Source organism: Eretmochelys imbricata, chromosome 10 (assembly GCF_965152235.1).
Source record: "Eretmochelys imbricata isolate rEreImb1 chromosome 10, rEreImb1.hap1, whole genome shotgun sequence".
NCBI classification, from domain to species: Eukaryota; Metazoa; Chordata; order Testudines; family Cheloniidae; genus Eretmochelys; species Eretmochelys imbricata.
Window position 1 is genome coordinate 54,940,734 of NC_135581.1, and position 19,531 is coordinate 54,960,264.

At 39.8% G+C, this 19,531-nt stretch overlaps 1 protein-coding gene across 1 annotated transcript in view; it reads left to right on the top strand.

Moving 5' to 3' along the window:
• Positions 1-19,531, top strand: part of TRPM1 (transient receptor potential cation channel subfamily M member 1) — a 142,059-nt gene that overhangs the window by 70,329 nt on the left and 52,199 nt on the right. Inside the window, exons 2-8 of the mRNA XM_077829323.1 lie at positions 1,243-1,322; positions 2,782-2,977; positions 4,207-4,420; positions 8,078-8,202; positions 9,308-9,479; positions 12,830-13,004; positions 15,271-15,394. Coding sequence (XP_077685449.1) covers positions 1,243-1,322; positions 2,782-2,977; positions 4,207-4,420; positions 8,078-8,202; positions 9,308-9,479; positions 12,830-13,004; positions 15,271-15,394 — 1,086 coding nt within the window. The remainder of the gene's footprint in view (positions 1-1,242; positions 1,323-2,781; positions 2,978-4,206; positions 4,421-8,077; positions 8,203-9,307; positions 9,480-12,829; positions 13,005-15,270; positions 15,395-19,531) is intronic.

Consider the following 19,531-nt stretch of genomic DNA (forward strand, 5'->3'; position numbering starts at 1 on the left):
AACCTTCCAGCATATTTGAGCTATATTTCTGCTGGTACTACTGCAAAAGACTTGCTGTCTTCTAAAGCTGTGTCAAACACATACAAGGAGAATGTTCATTTATAATGTTCCATTTTCAGTGCGAGCAGCGAAAAGCAATTTACACGGATGGTGCCAAAGCAATGTCTGGAAAGAAATAAGACCAGGCCATACTGATCCACAGCACTGTATCTAATCCCTGAAGGCTGCACTGTTTCAGATGTCATCAAATTCCTGATGCTAAGAAAATGCCTGAAAACCTGTTCCATGTGGTTCATGAAGCCATAGTGAATTTCATTAAGTGCTGTCTAATGAATTCTTGACTTTTGCAATGCTCTGTGATGGCATGGGTTCCATTCACCAGCAACTCCTATCAAAATGAAGGGAGGTAACTCTTACCTGGTACACTGATAACCTGACTGTTTGAAATAAGAGCAAGAGTGCAGGCTTTCCTAAATGACCAACTCTCTCTCCTTGCTGGTTATTTAAGTAATTATTCTTTGGTGGCATGCTTTTGCTTCTTTGGGGACTCTAGTGACGTGAACTCTTCTCTCCAGGGACAGAATATGAATTTCATCCAGAAGACAGGCTTATCCATATCCTTGAATTGTGACTGTGGTTAACATTTTGTACCTCTTTAAAATCAAAGTATCCTTTTCAAATCTTCATACTTAGTTGTTTGTTTTGGTGTTACAATGGTGGCAAATTTTTGCCTGCTCAGGGTCAAGATTACAGGTTTTGAGAATGGGGATTGCAAGCCCAGAGTTTGGGAAACCTTGGTTTCTGAGCTGTATTCTCCATTCATTGTTTTCAAATCTAATTGAACTATGTTGTTGCAATGGACTTTCTAATTGTACTGCACAGACCTGTGGCATTGTTTTAGCTCATCTACAATTCCAGTTTCAAAAACATTGTGAGCTTGGTATGATAAATTCTGGTTTGCATTTGCAGGGGAAATGGTCCCACACAATTCCCATTTATCTTCATAATTAGTGTCTTCCTTCCCTGCTCTCACTATGCCTTGGTGGAGGAGTTCATGCTTTCCTCAGTAGGTGAGAGTACCATGCTAGAATTTAAGGAGTCTATCCTCCTGAAACGTGCATTGTAAATATCTCATTTGACAATCAAAGTTATATTTCAGGAAGGAAACTAAGAGGTAGACATTTTACTGTATTGGCCACTCAGCAAATATATCAATATTTGATTTCCCTTTTCCTATTTCAGGGTCAAAAGGCTTGGATAGAGAAGACCTTTTCAAAAAGAGAATGCATCTGCATAATTGCCAACAACAAAGATGTTAACAGGTGACCATTTTTAAGCATTTACATTAGTAAATAAAACAATTCTTATCACTGAAGTCAATGGAATTGTTCTGAATTTACATGATGTAGCTGGGAGCTGATTTTTATTCATTGTGCTTGAGGGAAAGAAGCCAAGGGAGCAAAAGTGAAAGTGGGGCAAAGGGCTTCTCTTCACAGAGCAGCAGTGTACGCTGGGCTGGGGGAGGAGGGATTTCTAAAACAAACTAATGCGTTGCTCATTAGTTAGTCCATGTAGAAACTGCTGGAGTGCACTAAAAGTACCATAATGTGCTTTAATATAGTACTGTTTGAGACCAGCAGGGTCTGCACAGTGCAACACATTAATGCGCTTTAGAAATCACACATCCTAAGCATTACTCCACTGTGTTGACAAGCTCATACACTTGCACATTCTGCATAGAACAGAAGAAAAGGAGCAGAGAGGAGACCCAGACTGGAGGAGTGGAATGAGTGTTAGGGGAAGAAGATGGCAATAAGGCCAGAGAAGCAGAATGTAGCAAATCCTTGGAGATTTCATAAAATCAGAACCCAACTTTACATTGGATTCTGAGATAGATGAGAAGCCAAGGGAATGGTATAATCCTGGTTCACGAAGCAAGATAGTAGCATGGCCTCATTGTTCTGGATGTAGTTGTACTGTAATACTTAGTAAAAAGAAAAGGAGTACTTGTGGCACCTTAGAGACTAACCAATTTATTTGAGCATGAGCTTTCGTGAGCTACAGCTCACTTCATCGGATGCATACCAGCAGGACAGTGGGGTGGGAGGAGGTATTGTTTCATATTCTCTGTGTATATATAAAGTCTGCTGCAGTTTCCACGGTATGCATCCGATGAAGTGAGCTGTAGCTCACGAAAGCTCATGCTCAAATAAATTGGTTAGTCTCTAAGGTGCCACAAGTACTCCTTTTCTTTTTGTGAATACAGACTAACACGGCTGTTACTCTGAAACCTGTAATACTTAGTATTACTGCTACTGTATTATCAATTGGCTAAATTGTGCCCTGCTTGAGTGGCCGCCCAGAGGTGGAAGGGGGTTCAAGGTGCCCCCTTCTGCTGTTGCACAGATTACCCACCTAGTGGATAGCAGCAGAAAAAGGGAGACAGGCTCCACACAGCTGCTATTTTCCCCGGCACAGGAACCAGACCCTCAGGGTCCAATCCTCTTACAGAAGTGAACTATTTAGTCCTTAAGCACTAAGCAACACATGTGAGCTGGCACCTCTGAAAAGTGGGTTTGGTATGGCTCATAGGAGGTGTTTCAGTGACTCTCAGAAAGTCCTATATGCCAGGTATAAAATAGGTAGGTCAGCCAGAATCTTTTGTGTCTGAAATCTAATTTTTTGTTTCTGGGGGAGTTTGTTTTATTTTTTAAAGGTGACACTATCAGATATTGGAGACAATATGTTCATCGTTGGTGCAAAATCTGACTTTGGTTTCAGGTGCTGCTGTGGCCAGCTTATTAGTCAACATATTCCAATTCCACCAAGTACAGCAGCTAACAAAAATGGAGAGGAAACAAAGCAATTGGAACCTCAGCCAGAAAAATGGTCCATCAGTAAACACACCCAAACATGTCCAACAGATGCCTATGGAAATCTTGAGTTCCAGGGAGGTGGACATTCAAATAAGGCCATGGTAAGGAACAGAACACATGCTATACAAACATCAGTCATCTAGATCCCCAGCTCACTGAGGGCCTGATCCGAGCTTGACAATGTTGGAAAGTAGAGTCCTGTGTCTTTCAGCAGAGCAGGTATAGTATACATAGCCGCAATCCAAGCTTCTCCACTCAAGCATTCCTCTGTGCCTGATCGCTGTTCTAGAAGGAGCCACTCCTGGAATTTGTCCCCTGGCCTCCCTGTAAGACTCCCAAATGAAATACGCTGGGGTGCAAAGGGGAACAACATACTGCAAAACCAATAAAAGTTACAGAAAACAAACACATATGGTTGTCCCATTCCCATTTAATAGAATGTCAGTAGTTTAAAAAGAAAATTGCCATAAAGTCATGATTTTAGAAGTAAATATAATATAAAAAGCCAATGCTCAAGAGGTAGAAAAACTAACAAAATAATGAAATAGGATAAAATGTTGCATAAGCCAACTTCTGCTATGTAGATAAGGACTCTAATTTGGTAGTCAAAACAGGATTCAATGAACCAAAGAAAACATCTTGATCTTTTTCAAGGAGGTAATTTCCCCTAGTTCAAATTCCTAATGAAAACTTAGTACTTCCCCTTTCCAACCCAAGCTGTTTTTTTTTAAATGGCAACCTCTTGTACTCATAGATTTCATAGAGTCCTAGACTCCAAGGCCAGAAGGGACCACTGTGATCATGTAGTGTGACCTCCCATATAATATTGGCCAAAGAAACCCCCGATCTCCCCCCCCCCCCAAAAAAAAATTCCAAGAGCATATCTTTTAGCAAAGCATCCAATCATGATTTAAAGATTGTTAGTGACGGAGAAACCACCACAATCCTTCGTAAATTGTTCCAGTGGTTAATTACTCTCAGTGTTAAAAATGTATGCCTTATTTCCAGTCTGAATTTTTCTAGCTTCAGCTTCCAGCCATTGGATCATGCATTAGATCTTTCTCTGCTAGATTGACTACTATCAAATATTTGTTCCCTGTGTAATGAATAGCACATTCTCCGCTCCTCAACAGTGGAGCAATGCGACTCAGGCTTACTAATTTTTCTCATTACAAGCAATATAGAAACTTTGTGGTACAATATTTAAAAAGCATTAAAATCCTTCCTTGCTCATGTTAGACTTGTTGGTTCCTCAATTCTCAGTCAATGGAAGGTATAACAAAGAAAATAGCACCATAATATTAAGGCACTGTTACAAACTATTTTGCAGTATATACGTGTGTCGTATGACACCAAACCAGATTCTCTGCTTCATCTCATGGTGAAAGACTGGCAACTGGAACTTCCCAAGCTTTTAATCTCTGTCCATGGGGGCCTCCAGAATTTTGAATTGCAACCTAAGTTGAAACAAGTATTTGGGAAAGGCCTGATCAAGGCTGCCATGACAACAGGAGCCTGGATTTTCACTGGAGGAGTTAGTACTGGTAAGAAATTACCATCTTCTGAATTTGACTTATGGAGTAAATGTTTCTACATATGGTCTTTCTCAGTGGTAGATGATATGAAAGTGCATAAGAGATTCATAGGTCATAAGGCCAGAAGGGATTGCTGCAACCATCTCATCTGACCTCTTGCATAACACAAGCCATAGGTCTTCCCTGAACTAATTCCTGTTTGAACTAGAGCATATCTTTTAGAAAAACATCTAATCTTGATTTAAATTTTTCCACTGATGGCGAATCCACAATGTTTAGTAATTTTGTCCTACAGGTTTATTACCCTCCCTGTTAAAAATGTGCACCTTATTTCGAGTCTGAATTTATCTAGCTTCAACTCCTAGCCATTGGATCTAGTTATGTCTTTATCTGCTAGGTTGTAGAGCCCTCTATTATCAACTTTCTGTTCCCCATGGTGGTACTTACAGACTATGATCAAATCACCCTTTAACATTCTCTTTGTCAAAGTAAACAGATTGAGGTTTTTGAGTCTTTCACTATAAGGCATGATTTTCAATTCTTGAATCATTCTCCTGGCTCTTCTCTGAACCCTCTCCAATTTTTCAACATCCTTCTTGAATTGTGAACACTAGAACTAGTAGTAGTCGTGCAAGTGCCAAAACCCGAGATCATCTAACCTGTCCTATTTCTACTTAAGATTCCCCTATTTATATATCCAAAGATCACATGAACACCTTTTGGCCATAGCGCTGGATTGGGAGCTCATGTTCAGCTGATTATCCACCATGATCCCCAGGTCTTTTTCAAAGTCATTGCTTCCCAATCCTGTAAACATGGCCTGTACTCTTTGTTCCTGGATGTTATGAGCTTATATTTGGCTGTATTGAAACACAAATGACTTGCACTCCGTTTACCAAGTGATCCAGTTTGCTCTGTATCGGTCACCTATCCTCTTAAGGACATAAGAATGGCCATAGTGGGTCAGGCCCATGGTCCATCTAGCCCAGTATTCTGTCTTCTGACAGGAACTGGTGCCAGATGCTTTAGAGGGAGTGAATAAAACAGGGCAATTTATTGAATGACCGAAAATATCATAATGCCTGCATATAAATTCCTGGTATGCCCGCCCCCCAATTTGAATCTGCGTACAGCTCTGGTCGCCCCCTCTTAAAAAAGATATATTGGAGTTGGAAAAGGTACAGAGAAGGGCAACAAAAATTATTAACATTTTTAATTAACATCTTCTGTATGAGGAGAGATTTAAAAGATTGGGAGTTTCCAGCTTGGAAAAGAGATGACTAAGGAGGATATGATAGAGGTCTATGAAATCTTGACTGGTGTGGAGAAAATGAATAAGGAAATGTTCTTTACTCCTTCAGATAACACACGAAGTAGGGGTCACCCAATGAAATTAATAGGCAACAGGTTTAAAATAAACAAAAGGAAGTACTTCTTCACACAACACACAATCTATGGAACTCTTTGCCAGGGGATGTTGTGAAGGCCAAAACTATAACAGGATTCAAAAAAGAACTAGATTAGTTCATTGAGGATAGGTACATCAATGGCTGTTAGCCAGGATGAGCAGGGATGCAACACCATGCTCCGAGTGTCCCTTGCCTCTGTTTGCCAGAAACTGGGAGTGGATGATAGGGAATGGATCACTTGATAATTGCCTTGTTCTGTTCATTCCCTCTAAAGCACCTGGCATTGGCCACGGTCGGAAGACAGGATAGTGGGCTAGATGGACCATTGCTCTGACCCAGTATGGTCGTTCTTATGTTTCGTCCATTGAACCCACTGATTTTTTGCCCCACTCTTCATTACTTCCCCAATCTGTGTGTCAGCTGCAAGATTTTGGTTTCTTCTGGGTCACTGATAAAAATGTTAGATAGCAGAGGGCCAAGAACCAGTCACATACACTCAGATTGTAAAATGTAATGGTAAATGGGGAATCATCACTGTCAGTCAGTTTTTAATCTATTTGATGTGTGCTGTGTTGATACTGACTGAGCTTCAACATATTCAGATGTAATTTCTTTTGACCATATTTCTAGTATATGGTGGGGTTTTTTAATTACACTATCTCTTTGTAATTGGTTATTTCATAGAAAATGTATGCAAACAAAGGGCCTGATCCTGCATTATGAAGCATGCAGGCAGATCTCTGTGCCTGCATGGGATCCTCTTTGACAGATGTTTCATAGGTATATATTACATATCCTCTTAAGACCCTCACAAATATAAGATGGTGATTGCTCTTGATGAGAACAATTCTTAAATAAAGAAATGTTTGATTTATTAGATATCTAGCATTTAGCTTGCTGCTGTATCTCACACACAATAAGACCCCAGTCTTGCCAAGACTTATGCATGTGCTTAAGCTGACACACTATGAATAGTCTCACTGAAGCCAATGGTACTAAACACAGTGTGTCAGTTTAAGCTCCAAATGTGAGTCTCTGCAGGACTGGGGTTGAAGTGACTTCAGTGGGGCTTCATGAGGATGCAGGGTTCACCCACACACATTACAATATAAGATCAGTGCCTAAGAAGGCAACTGGAGTGAGGATGGTTTCTCTCTTTGGGCTCTACGACTTCAAAGTGTAATCTAAGTGCAGATACTCATAGGAGCAGTTACCTGCCTCAGCTTCAGTTTTGACTGTTTCACTCCATTTCTAGTTTCCTGGACTTCCGAGCAATATCTGAATTATTGCATTTCCTCAAGCTAAAGTAAAGTTGACTGAGTTTTCTTGGTGTATAATAAATCATAGCTATTAGAAGTGGTAAAGACTTATTTGGTTATTTAGACACATCTCCTTTTCAGTGCAGGATTATTTTCCATTGTATATTATTCAGTACTTTGTCCACCTCAGTTATAAATTATTCAATGAATGGTTCTTTCATCAATACCCTTGGAAGGCTATTCTATTGTAAGTGTGGCAAAGAGTCCTCTGGCACCTTATAGACTAACAGACATGTTGGAGCATAAGCTTTCATGGGTGAATACCTACTTCATCGGATGCATGTAGTGGAAATTTCCAGAGGCAGGTATAAATACGCAAGCAAGAATCAGGCTAGGGATAACGAGGTTAGTTCAATCAGGGAGGATGAGGCCCTCTTCTAGTAGTTGAGGTATGAACACCAAGGGAGGAGAAATGTAAGTGTGTCAACAAAATGAAGAGACAATATAGAATGAGGGGCAGTGTTATAACAACGTTTTTCACTCATATCTTATATTTTTTATACTTAAATGGACCCTATCAACTTGAAACTCACATTTCTCTGCAACAAAAATTCTCTCTCTTTTAGTTACAAGTAGCATTTAAGATTGCTAGAATTGAAAAAATTTACCAAAAACTACTTTTTGCTATTTTTGTTTGTTTCCTTTGAGTATTTTATAGTGCTTCCTCCCCATTGATGTGAAGACACTTGTACACAGAGCAAGGGAGCAGAAAACTGTTTAATATAAAAAAATTAAGGATTTTTTTTAAATTCCAAAGCATATTATTTAAAGGATGCTTTATCAGAAACTAGAGTTTTCTGAAAACAGTTTTAAAAAATGTGTGTGCCTTTCAAGTATATTACGCTGTAAAGTTTGAAAATAGTAGCTAAGTACGTATCAGCACTTCAGCATAAGCCTCTGAAGTGTCAAGAATAAATTTAAATGAATTGTACCTATAGGAGTAATTCGCCACGTGGGAGATGCCTTGAAAGATCATTCTTCCAAGTCCAGAGGACGAATCTGTGCCATAGGAATTGCACCATGGGGCATTGTGGAAAATAAGGAGGATCTGATTGGGAAAGATGTAAGTCTCTTCTATAAGAAAACTCTCATGTAGTGGGATATCAACTGTGTAACAAAATGCATGTTTCGTCTGTTTGCAGTTCTTGTGTATTTGTGTTTTTCCCTCTTTCCAAAATATTTCTAGAGCTAAAATTAGTGTACATTATTGTAACAAATTCTCCATCTGATTATGCTCAAAATGTTTTGCTGAGGAAAGGAGGAAGAAGGTAACAGTAGCTGGGCAGGTATGTTGCATCTGCTCCATGTACAAAGAGGAAAGGAAGGAGCTGAAGGTGATAACTTTCCTTTAGTCTCTCAATGGAAACATGAGAGAGGGTATATTTGTCATCAGTGTCCTAAGGGTTAATAGATGTTGATTGATTTTAGTCTTGAATTCCAGCATATTGCACGTGGCTCTCTGATCTCCAGCAGCTACTGTTGATGACACAAAGGACAATTCATGCAAGCTATGAAGCGTGTTCTGTTTTCAGCCCAGCTACAGATATAATAGATGTATCATAGATAGACAATGCCTGTGTCCTTCTAGGAAGCTGATTACTCTTGAGAACGCTTTTTCAATAAAGATATACTTACGATGTATACATTTCACTTGCTGCCATATCAATACAAAATAAGTAGAGTGTGTGTTGCTAAAAAAGTACTACTTTAGTGCAAGTAGCAGGGGCCTGTTTTTTGCGTCCTGGAAAGTGTTGGGTTCTAACCCAATGCCATATGCTGAGAGTTTCGTGGACAGCCAGGGTGCTCATACAGGTGCAACACATGGGATTCATTATAGATTGGCACTCAGTTGTTGAATATGAATTACTCGGGGCTCCAGGTTATTCAGAAGAAAATGTTGTAAAATTGGGTGAGGGAATTACACAATACAATTGTATGGAGAAGGTTTTAGCCTTTGTAAAGAAGCAAGGGAGAGACCCTTTAGTTACTGGCTGGACATCTAAAGACAGGCTCGTCTTTATTTCAGATTATAAAGGCCTCTATTACTAGATTCTCTTCCTGGTGCTGCATGTCGTTATGTTGAAAATTGTGGCTGTGGGTTTGTTACATGTGTATATAGTAGCAAGTAAAGCCTTTTTTTAATCTTTATGCATGTATCCTTTTGACAGGTGTCAAGAGTTTACCAAACAATGTCAAACCCTTTAAGTAAGCTCTGTGTGCTCAACAGTTCTCATTCACACTTCATCTTAGCGGACAACGGCACACTTGGTAAATACGGAGCTGAAGTTAAGTTGCGACGTCAACTGGAAAAACACATCTCCCTTCAGAAAATTAACACACGTAAGTGCAGTGGGAGATTTTAGACAAACTGCTAACATTAATTTCTTGAATAAGTGGATTTTTAAAAAAATATATTTTTGTTGGACTGAACTTTAGGTTTTTTTGTGCCAGCTGTTGACCAGAGACTGAAATTTGATCAGATCAGTGTAACTGGGACAAAAACATGTGCTGCCTGATTACTAACACAGAAGGCTTGAATCTAACAGGAGGGAAACATAGAAGAGTAAGGGTCAGAAAAGGAGGAAGGGGAAGGTGAGGACAGTAGGGAGAAGGGAATTCAATGACACAAGACTTTAAGTGAAAGAGAGTCATGAAGGAAAAGAAAGATAGATATTTTGTGTACTTCTAGCCAATGTTCGGAGGCCTCACTGAATACACACCAGAGAATAATGCTTCATCTAATTCCTTTTAATCAGCATTCTGTGAATCTCTGTGATTCCTGTCTCCAAGAGTGTGTGCTAACATTTTTTATTTCTCTCTATTTGGGTTTGTATCCCTTGAGTTTCGTTTTGAATTTCACAATCAAAATTCTGCAACTCTTCTAATGAATGTAACCAGAGATTTGGATTTTTAACGAATCTCTAACCTAGGCAAATCTCACCTAGTTTAAGGGTTTCACATGTAAAGTTTCATACAGATCTGCTGCTTGCTTACTTCCCCATTATCCATTTCTAAATCATTTATCAGATGCATTTTATGTGATTTCTCTCAAGGCTTGATTAGTGATTTCTTTCTCCACTGAACCTTCTGTAACATCCTGATCTCGAAAAAATGTATAAAAAAGTAGATAGGTAAATGAGAGAGATGGCTGGGCTGATTTTCTTGTGGTTGCCCAGCAGTAATTATTTTTATTCTAAATAATGCATAGTTATTGAATAATGTCTCAAAACAGGAGGCCAATTTGGGAATCTGCAACTGAGACAAGGGCAAAACGAAAACTGCATTCATCGACATGTCAGCTTTAAAAATTTTCTGCTGCCTCTTCAGACATATCATTGAAGTTTGAGTCTCTTGAGCTTATTATCAGAGAACTGGAAATGGGCACACTTTTAAAATAACAATTAAAAACGTTAATTAGATCTCCTGAGTTTGAGAATTTGGCATTCACCAGGTATGGATTCCTAAACTCTGGCAGGAATAATGAGACTTGGAAATACTCCATGTTATCTAATAAATATTAATAGTCAATGATTTTTTTTTTCCCTCACCCAAAAATCAATGGGAGGAAAAACATTATCATTAATAATTGACTCTACTTTTTAAAGTCTGTGATCTTGCTTGGTGTGTGGGGTGGGGATATGAGGGAGGTGAGAGAAAGAAGTTAATATGAAATAATATTATTTTTTAGAACAATACACGGATACAAAATTTTTATCTGCATCCAATCCATGGGTATAAAGCGGATATTCACAGATTTGCAGGACTCTAATTATTTTCTCTTTCTGACACCCCCAATTTCATGAAGGTCTTATGAAATATTTGAAATCTTTGTAAAACCAGGGTTTTGTAAAAATAAACTTTGGCTTTGATGTGAATTTCAGAGAACATGGAGATTTGGGGTCACAAAATCTGGTTTTACATAAGTAATGTGATTTTTATTTTTGAACCTGTTAGGAATCTCAACTTCAGCCAGGTTTCAGAGTAACAGCCATGTTAGTCTGCATTCGCAAAAAGAAAAGGAGTACTTGTGGCACCTTAGAGACTAATCAATTTATTTGAGCATAAGCTTTCGTGAGCTACAGCTCACTTCATCGGATGCGTCAGCCAGTGGGCCAATCTGTTCTCTCAGTTCCAATGCAGTGCTTTTACAGTGGTGTAACTGAGAAGAGAATTTGGCCCATTACTTTTCAAATCAACAATAAGTAGTATATGTAAAGGGGGCTTTTTAATTTCAAGATTGGAAAAAAAAGTGATGATTTAAAAAAAAATCATTAAAAATAAAATCTTTCCAATAGTTGAAATAAATCTGAATACTTTAGTGCCTCAGGTAATGCTGATTAGCCTAGGGAGCTTTCAGTGGCTGTTATTTATTAAATAAGAGGAAATCAATTCAAAATAGCAGTGGCATAGGGACTGATAGCAGCTACTAATTGGGGTTTTTAAACGGTCTTTAAAAAGCCAAAGAACATAATAGAGTGTCAGGTAAAGGCTAAAGCACATGTGTTGTGTGCACTTCTGGAGTTTGGTTTGCTTCCTTTCTTGTTTAATTGGTGTTTGGTCATTTCACCATCTATAAAACTGAAGTTGGGAATCTGACAAAGTACAGGAGATAAAAACATGCTCTGTGGGAAGCCTCAGTCCAGTTACTAGTGGCCACATAATTTAAAAAATAAGGCACCCCAAGTGGCACTATTTGGCACCCTTGTTGGATGTCTGAGCAGAGATGTGAAAAGATTTAATGGGCATAAAGACTGAACCCAATCTCTGGGATCCTTCCAGATCAGATATAGGACGCATTGGTGGGACAGTGTCCTACCGCTGTCCATGCTGTGCCTGTTCTGCAGAGAGAGGAATTAAATCTACAGGGTTGCTGTTGTGGTACCTTCCACAGTCTCTCAGTTAACTTTTTAAAAAAAACAGACAACCTCTTTATGAAAAGTTGATCATTTCACAGAATTAAGCACTTGATCCAAATGCTCATGGGTAGTGAAATCAGTCAGCTTGCACCTAATGCTTTTTGCCTTGCATTTTCCTGAGGTGTAAGTGACCATGTGACCAAGATTCCAGTGATCATGTGACCTGTGGGCTTCCCTTTGTCATCCTATGCCTGGAGATCATAGTGAGGCAGGGACAGCAAAGGGATGCTCAGCTGTCATCTCTTACATCGGCCAGCCATTTCAACCTAATGATAAAAAGAGCAAATTAATGCTTTTATCTGAAGAGAAAGCATAGGTGGATATCATGTTGAGGATGACCAAACGAGTCAAAAGTAGCAAGGAGACAATAGCCTGGAGCCATCAGAATATTAATTGGGGTAATAAGGTATTAGAGTTAGTATAGCTGATCTAGCTGCAGATGGATTCTAACAAGATTCCCACACGACTGAGACTGCAAAACGGATCACCTACTGCATGTGTGAATAAATAGACAGTAAGTAGCAGGACCGAAGAAAGTCAGCTGGGAGACATTTTGCTTTCTTTCTTTTGGGGCTGTGGAGAAATGTAGGCAATATCTTTCACACCATCACCCAATCATGCACACTCTCCATTTCTTTTCCTGACGCTTTCTCGTTGCTCTGGTTCACTGGGAAGCCATAACATAGAATTCATACACATTCACAGCGTTCCACCTCTTTGAAACAAACCCAGCACTGTTACTGGTGTTTAATGACACACCTGTTTCTTTTACAGGACTGGGACAAGGTGTTCCTGTGGTTGGGCTCATAGTTGAAGGGGGTCCCAACGTGATCTCTATAGTCCTAGAATGTCTGCGAGAAGAGCCACCTCTCCCTGTTGTGATCTGTGATGGCAGTGGACGAGCATCTGACATTCTGTCTTTTGCACACAAATATTCTGAAGAAGGGGGGTAAGATTTTTGGGACCATTACAAAGGCTGTGGACGGCGCAGAGCGTTGGTGGGGTGATACTACCCAGTTTGCCTCTATGTTGCCAGTAGAGGTGGTTGAAAATTTTGAAATTTTGACACAAGCTTTCATTCAAGTTACAAAATTAAATTTTAAAAACAAAAGGATAAAATGCTCACAAAAATGTCCTGTTTTTCAACCAGCTCTCGGTGCCAGTTTGATCCCAGCCCAGGTGGCAATGACTAAAAGTTGTTACCACCTGATGGCTGTTTTGGGACCTACTGACCTAAGTTTGGCTGTCTCATCCCTATCGTAAATGTCACTGTCACACAATCCCTCACCACAAATGACACTATAATTTACAATTTATTGGGTGCCTTGGCAGTGAGGCTATGAACTAAGCATTGGTCTACACGACAGAATTACTTCAGTGTCAATAATCCACATTCCTGAGTGACGGAGTTATACCAACCTAAGTGCCAGTGTAGACAACACTATGTCGGGAGGATAGCTTCTCCTGCTGACATTGCTACTGCCTCTCATGGAGGTGGATTAACTCAGCTGATGGGAGAAGCTCTCTTCCGTCAGCTTAGAGCATCTTCATTAAAACATTACAGTAGCACAGCTGCATCGATTCAGCTGTGCCAATGCAGCATTTAAAGTGTAGACCTTTAAATGGGGCCAAAGAATGACCCTCCATATCAGGACTGAGGTAAATTGGCAGAGGGCCTTTATAAGAAGCTTGTGCTATTGTAGAATGTCACACCTGTTCGATGGATAAACAGAGAATTTCATTCTCCAGGGGTGTCAAACAACACGAACGCCTTCACTGAAGAAAAATCTGTCTGAGATAGCTATCTTGAAATTAAATCCAGGTGGAGACAAGTCACTGTTATTTTTACCTTGATGCAACTTGTTGAAGTAAAACCTGTACACCCTGCTCAACCTGAGGTTGAGCCTGACTTGTTAAACTGAGATAAAAACTGGCCTTGTGTCTTCACTAAGATTTTACATCAAGATAGCGATCTCAATGTAAAAGATGCATTTTTTTAAATTATTTTGCAGTGAAGATTCAAGTAGATACTTAATGCTTATGCATGTGCTTAACTTTAAGCACATGAGTAGTCCTGCTGACGTCCCTTAAAGTTAAGGATTTGCATAAATATCTTGCTGGGCACCTAAGTTCACACACTTAAGTTGGGGTGTTTTTTACATGGTTAATAATAATAATAATAATAATAATATTTTTAATTTACCAACACATTTCTCGGTTTTCCCTCCTTCAGCATCTTTCTAGTCTCCTCGAGTGTATTCAAATTTAATTGAAAGAACTTATCAGAAATCAGTCTGTTTGATCGCTCTCTGCTGCATGGCTGTCTCTTGCAGTATGCATGATGCTATGTCCAATTTTCCTATCAGATGATGATGAGATAACTGCATTCAGGCTATAGAAGTTGCTTGATAAGAAGAATCTTTGGAGTCCCTGCTTTCATATTAGAGAAAATAATTTTCTGATGAGCTCTGAATTTATCTACATTTTGTAGCTTCAGCAGTTTTGCCGCTCTGAATGCCTGCTGGTAATATTTGCCATCTTCTTGAAATAAATGTTTTATGAAGAAACCAGTTAAGATTGGAGGGCTTACATCTCGTGTTACTTTCACAGACAAAATCAAATCATTTAAACATTGCTGAAACATTTTCAACTTTTTTATATATATTTTTCTTTAGACTTCATATTTTTAAATAGTCTGTATGAGCTTCCAGGCTCCCCTTGACAAGAACTCACTTACAAATACAGTACCACTCAGTAGCATAACACAATACACCCATCCCACTCTCCCCAAAATCCCATTCCTTCAGCTTTACAGAAAAACATTTGCAGCATTTTAATGTAAAATGTCCTCTGGAGATTTCTGGATACTGAACTCCTTGGCTGATCCCCACATGGAGGTACAGAACATGTAGCATCATTGGCTATCACCTCTGTGGATGAAAAGATGGTTCAGGCTCCTTGCCATTCAGTTTTTGGTTCCTGTGTTAAGATTTTCAGACATACGGGAACCAATTTTGGTATGGATCTCATGAGACTATTGCTAACTCTTTTCATTAGTCCCATAATCTTATATCATAAAATAGGAAGATCCTGGATAAATTATATGTTCTCAAAACAAAGAAACTGGACTGATGTAAAAAGTTTTGTTGTTTGTTTTAATGATGGAGTATAATTTATATTATTTTTAGGTATTTTCTCTTTTATTTTTCTATTAGGATTATAAGTGAATCCCTCCGGGACCAGCTTCTAGTAACCATTCAAAAAACCTTCAACTACAACCGGAACCAAGCCCATCAGCTGTTTGTCATTCTCATGGAGTGTATGAAAAAGAAGGAACTTGTAAGTGCCATAACATTCATTCATGAATGCCTTAACCTCAGTACAACCCTACCCTTCCTTTCAAATGCCATTTACATATTATTACTATTTATCTTTCATTGACAGAGTGCCAGAAATGTATACAGTGATTCACAAATATAAACTAAGGCAAGATCATGCCCAAATTCCCATGTCAAACAAGTTACAGCTTAATGGCAGATTTGGGCCCTAAAATAGACATGATGGGAGGATCAGGTGCAGAAGATAGTGAAAAGATAATTGGAGGAAGGATTCCCAGAAGAAGTGATTTTAATCTTTTTGTCTTGCAGTCTTTTACAGTAGACTTGTCTTTTTTAAGTCCTGGGGGAAAAAATTGTTTTAAGTGTTCTTAAGCATCAATGTAATTCCTGATCCATGCTTGCCATGACAGTATTATCCACATCATTGAGTCACACTCCTTCAAGTCCCACCAGGGGAGAAACTCACTAGTAAGGAAAAGAAAATTGTCTTGGATTCATTATTGTATTTATCCATCATCCGTCAATAGTGCTTGTACTCATGGGGGTAGAGCCTGTTGTTTTTAGCATGCAAAATGAACCAATGAATGTTTCCACTTGGTTAATTGCAGCTGTGGAATTTTTTTCATATTTTCATCGTATGAATATATCCTCCCTTGTGTCAAGGGGTAGATTTCCAGTTAATTCTTTTTGGTTGCAAAGCTGAAGCAGCAACTTTCAAACAATGACATTTTAACAGCTTTGTTTTTAATAGCAGTTTCAACTGGCTAAGTCTAGCTTTTTCCATTTTCAGTGTTGTTTTTTCTTTTCTAAATGCTGGTTATTTTTAGAGGTGGGAGTGGGGCTGAAATACCAAACCCCTCTCTCCTAAGTACCTGCAGTAACCAGGTGTGCCACGCTTCTAGTATGAAATTTGGGACAATTGCCTTATCTCTGCTATACCTGATTTTGTCCCTAGTGAAACAATGCCACATCTCCATGAAGTAGACTGAGAGGAGGTAACTAGGCAGAGCATTAGTTGGAAAGAGGTGCAGCTCTACTCTTGAGGGAAGAGAACATCTCCTATCCCTTTATGACAGGTTTCAGAGTAGCAGCCGTGTTAGTCTGTATTCGCAAAAAGAAAAGGAGTACTTGTGGCACCTTAGAGACTAACCAATTTATTTGAGCATAAGCTTTCGTGAGCTTCAGCTCACTTCATCGGATGCATCTGATGAAGTGAGCTGTAGCTCACGAAAGCTTATGCTCAAATAAACTGGTTAGTCTCTAAGGTGCCACAAGTACTCCTTATCCCTTTATGATTAGAGTGTCTATATTTCTCTCCTGTATTTCTTCTTCCAAAATGCTTCCTGCTTCTTAGGACTAAGTCTGCCAATCCCTGTCTGCCAAGGGAATGTTGGACCTGATTCCCTATTCCAGGATCCTCTGAACCCGGAGTAGGGAATATGAGGGAACAGAGGATGGTCTGAAGAGAGGCCCCAAACGGCAGAAGATCCCTTTTTATTTGTTGGGACTTTTTAGTCAGGATTTCTTGGCTGTGATTCAGCCGGAGGGTTAAGAAACACCTCTGCAACTGACTAGAGTGTGAACTGAGACCCACCTCGGAGAGGGAAAATGGGGCAACGAGCAGCTAGAAGTGGAATACTAGGCCAGCACAAGGCACTATAGGGATGCCACACACCACAACAGTCTGATCTTTGTGAACAAGTTGACCCAGATCCTCCAAGATATTTAGATGCCTAACTCCCATCGAAATAATTTAAATCCATGGGAATTAGGCACTTAAATACCTTTGAGAAGTGGGACCATAGTTCCCCCTCATAACATGGCACTGTCCACTGAGAAGTGTCAGGGGGGGAAAAGGATATTCATGTTTGTTTTTTTCCCCAGGTAGTTATGTGATATCTGCAGCAGTTTGCATTTCCAGAATGGGATCTGATTCTTGCAGATTAAATGAACAAATGTTTAACCCAAGTCTAAATACTAAAGCTTACGCTTAAGGCTGAGTTCAGCCACATTTACACTGCAATAAAGGGAGTACTCATGGAGTGAGGTGCTACTCCTTGTGTGTAAGAGCAGCAGATTCCAGCTCCTGCTCCTTACTCATGCATACTCCACTGACTCTCAATGACAGTTTTGACTGAATAAGATCCAAGTTAAGGACTTCTGAATTTGGTCCAATGAATGTGTGAAGCCAGTAAAAGATTCCATTGGGTCAGTTCTTCCCTCAATTCTGCTAATGCTGGCCTCATTGTAATCAACAGGAGCCGCACCTGTGTAAATGAGCCATGTATTTCTGTCCATCTCAAACTGAAGTCTGTACTATGTTATATGGTTAGCATGATAAGGCCACAATTTCAGGCCTGATTGCAGGTAAAATGTATGGAACCCCACCCAACACCATTAATATGAACCAGCATCCGAAGACTCCATCAGGAAATGTTCTCAAAATCCCCAAGTCACATATTATGCTAGTCTGGAAGGCATCATCTTTTATTATAAAATCTGACTCCGGCAGTCAAAGCATCAATCAGAGGATGACTTTTCACAGCCTTTTGCTGCCAAAACAAAATTTAGTAAGTAACAGAATAAGTATTCAGCAATTAGGGTAAATAATGGGAGTTATGAGACCAATTTTATCAGCTTAAATATTAATCCTGATGTCCCACTTTGAGGGTAAAGAGCAGCAAACAGAACATTCAGAAATCCAGTTAATCAAATTTTCTCCATCAAATCAACTCTGAGTCTCAGCAGCCCCCAACTCTTTCCCCTTCTTCTGTCATAGTCTTCTCTGTAAATGTATAAAAAAGAAGCTGATAAAGAGCTAGGAATCATAAAATAGAGAGAGAATGAATTTTAGAGACTTTAGCTATTTTTCTAGTCCTGTGATGAGCTGGGTATTAGTATTTAAATATCTGATATTTTTCTCCAGATCCAAACTTTAGGTAAAAATTTTGGCTAATGTATGATGTTCACAACACCATTGAATATTGTATACACTCAGTAACAGCAGTGTTAATGTGAACCCATCTTCTGGCATCCCAGAGCACAAACAATCTCTTCAATGGGCTGAATTGATGGGGTCCTGGCTGGGTCAAAAAGCCAAGGTGTGCACAAAAAAACAACCAGTCCACACCCCTGATCTCCAAAGCCACTCTTAGCTCCGGCTGAGGCAGGGCAGGCTGGCTGTGGGTTTGGAGGGGAGACAGTATTAGGATGGACACCTCTGACCCACATTCACCATGTTGTGTGTGGGGGGGGGGCTTTTGGAGAGGTGCTTATCTGCTGACCTCTTGTGGAATTTGGCCATTTGTTATTAAACATCCATGGTTTTGGCACAAGGTGCAGGCTCTTCATTCTAATAGTTACCTCTGTTGGCCAGGAGGCACTAACATCAATTCCCACAAATTTCAAAATAAGAATTAAGTCCTTCAATGCCAGTCTGTAATTCCCTGCCTGTTTAGTGTCATAGTAGCCTCCTGTTTTTCCTGAATGTTCTTTTCCTTGACTTCCAATAATTTCCTTTTGGAGGTACATCATAAGGTGACATCATTCCTAGTGCTGAACTCCCATTGGTACTCTGGGGAGTTCAGCATTTGCACCAAGGAAAAATTATGCCATTTCAAATTTACCTCCATTCCTTAGATTTTTATGTTTCTTAGTTCTCAGACCGTAGTTTCCTAAATAAAGGCCCAGTCCTGTGATTCTTATGCAATTTTTACTCAATCTTACTCAAAGGACTGAACAGAAACTGAAGTAAGGTTCCAAGGATTGTGACATAATGGCCAATGTTGGTATGGTGGATCCCACACTTTTCTTGGCAGGGAGGCTAGGATGCCACCCCTTACCCCTGCTCTTGGGGCACCAAGGGACCCGCTAGTGGCCCAGGAAGGTGGTAGAGGAGGGACGCAGAGAAGGGGTCGGGGTTTGCTCCTCACTCTGAGCCCCAGCCCCACTCAACCCCTGCAGATTTCTTACCCTCTTCTTCCTTGGGTAGGGTTACCCTCAATCCTTGACACTGGGGGAGGGAGTCTCCCTGCTCTGCTGGGGCAGGATCTCCATTCCTCCGGTTCTCTGGTCTTTCAATTCTCAGCAACACACCTCCAAATTCCAGTCCTCTCTCCTTCCTCACTCCACCTTGTCT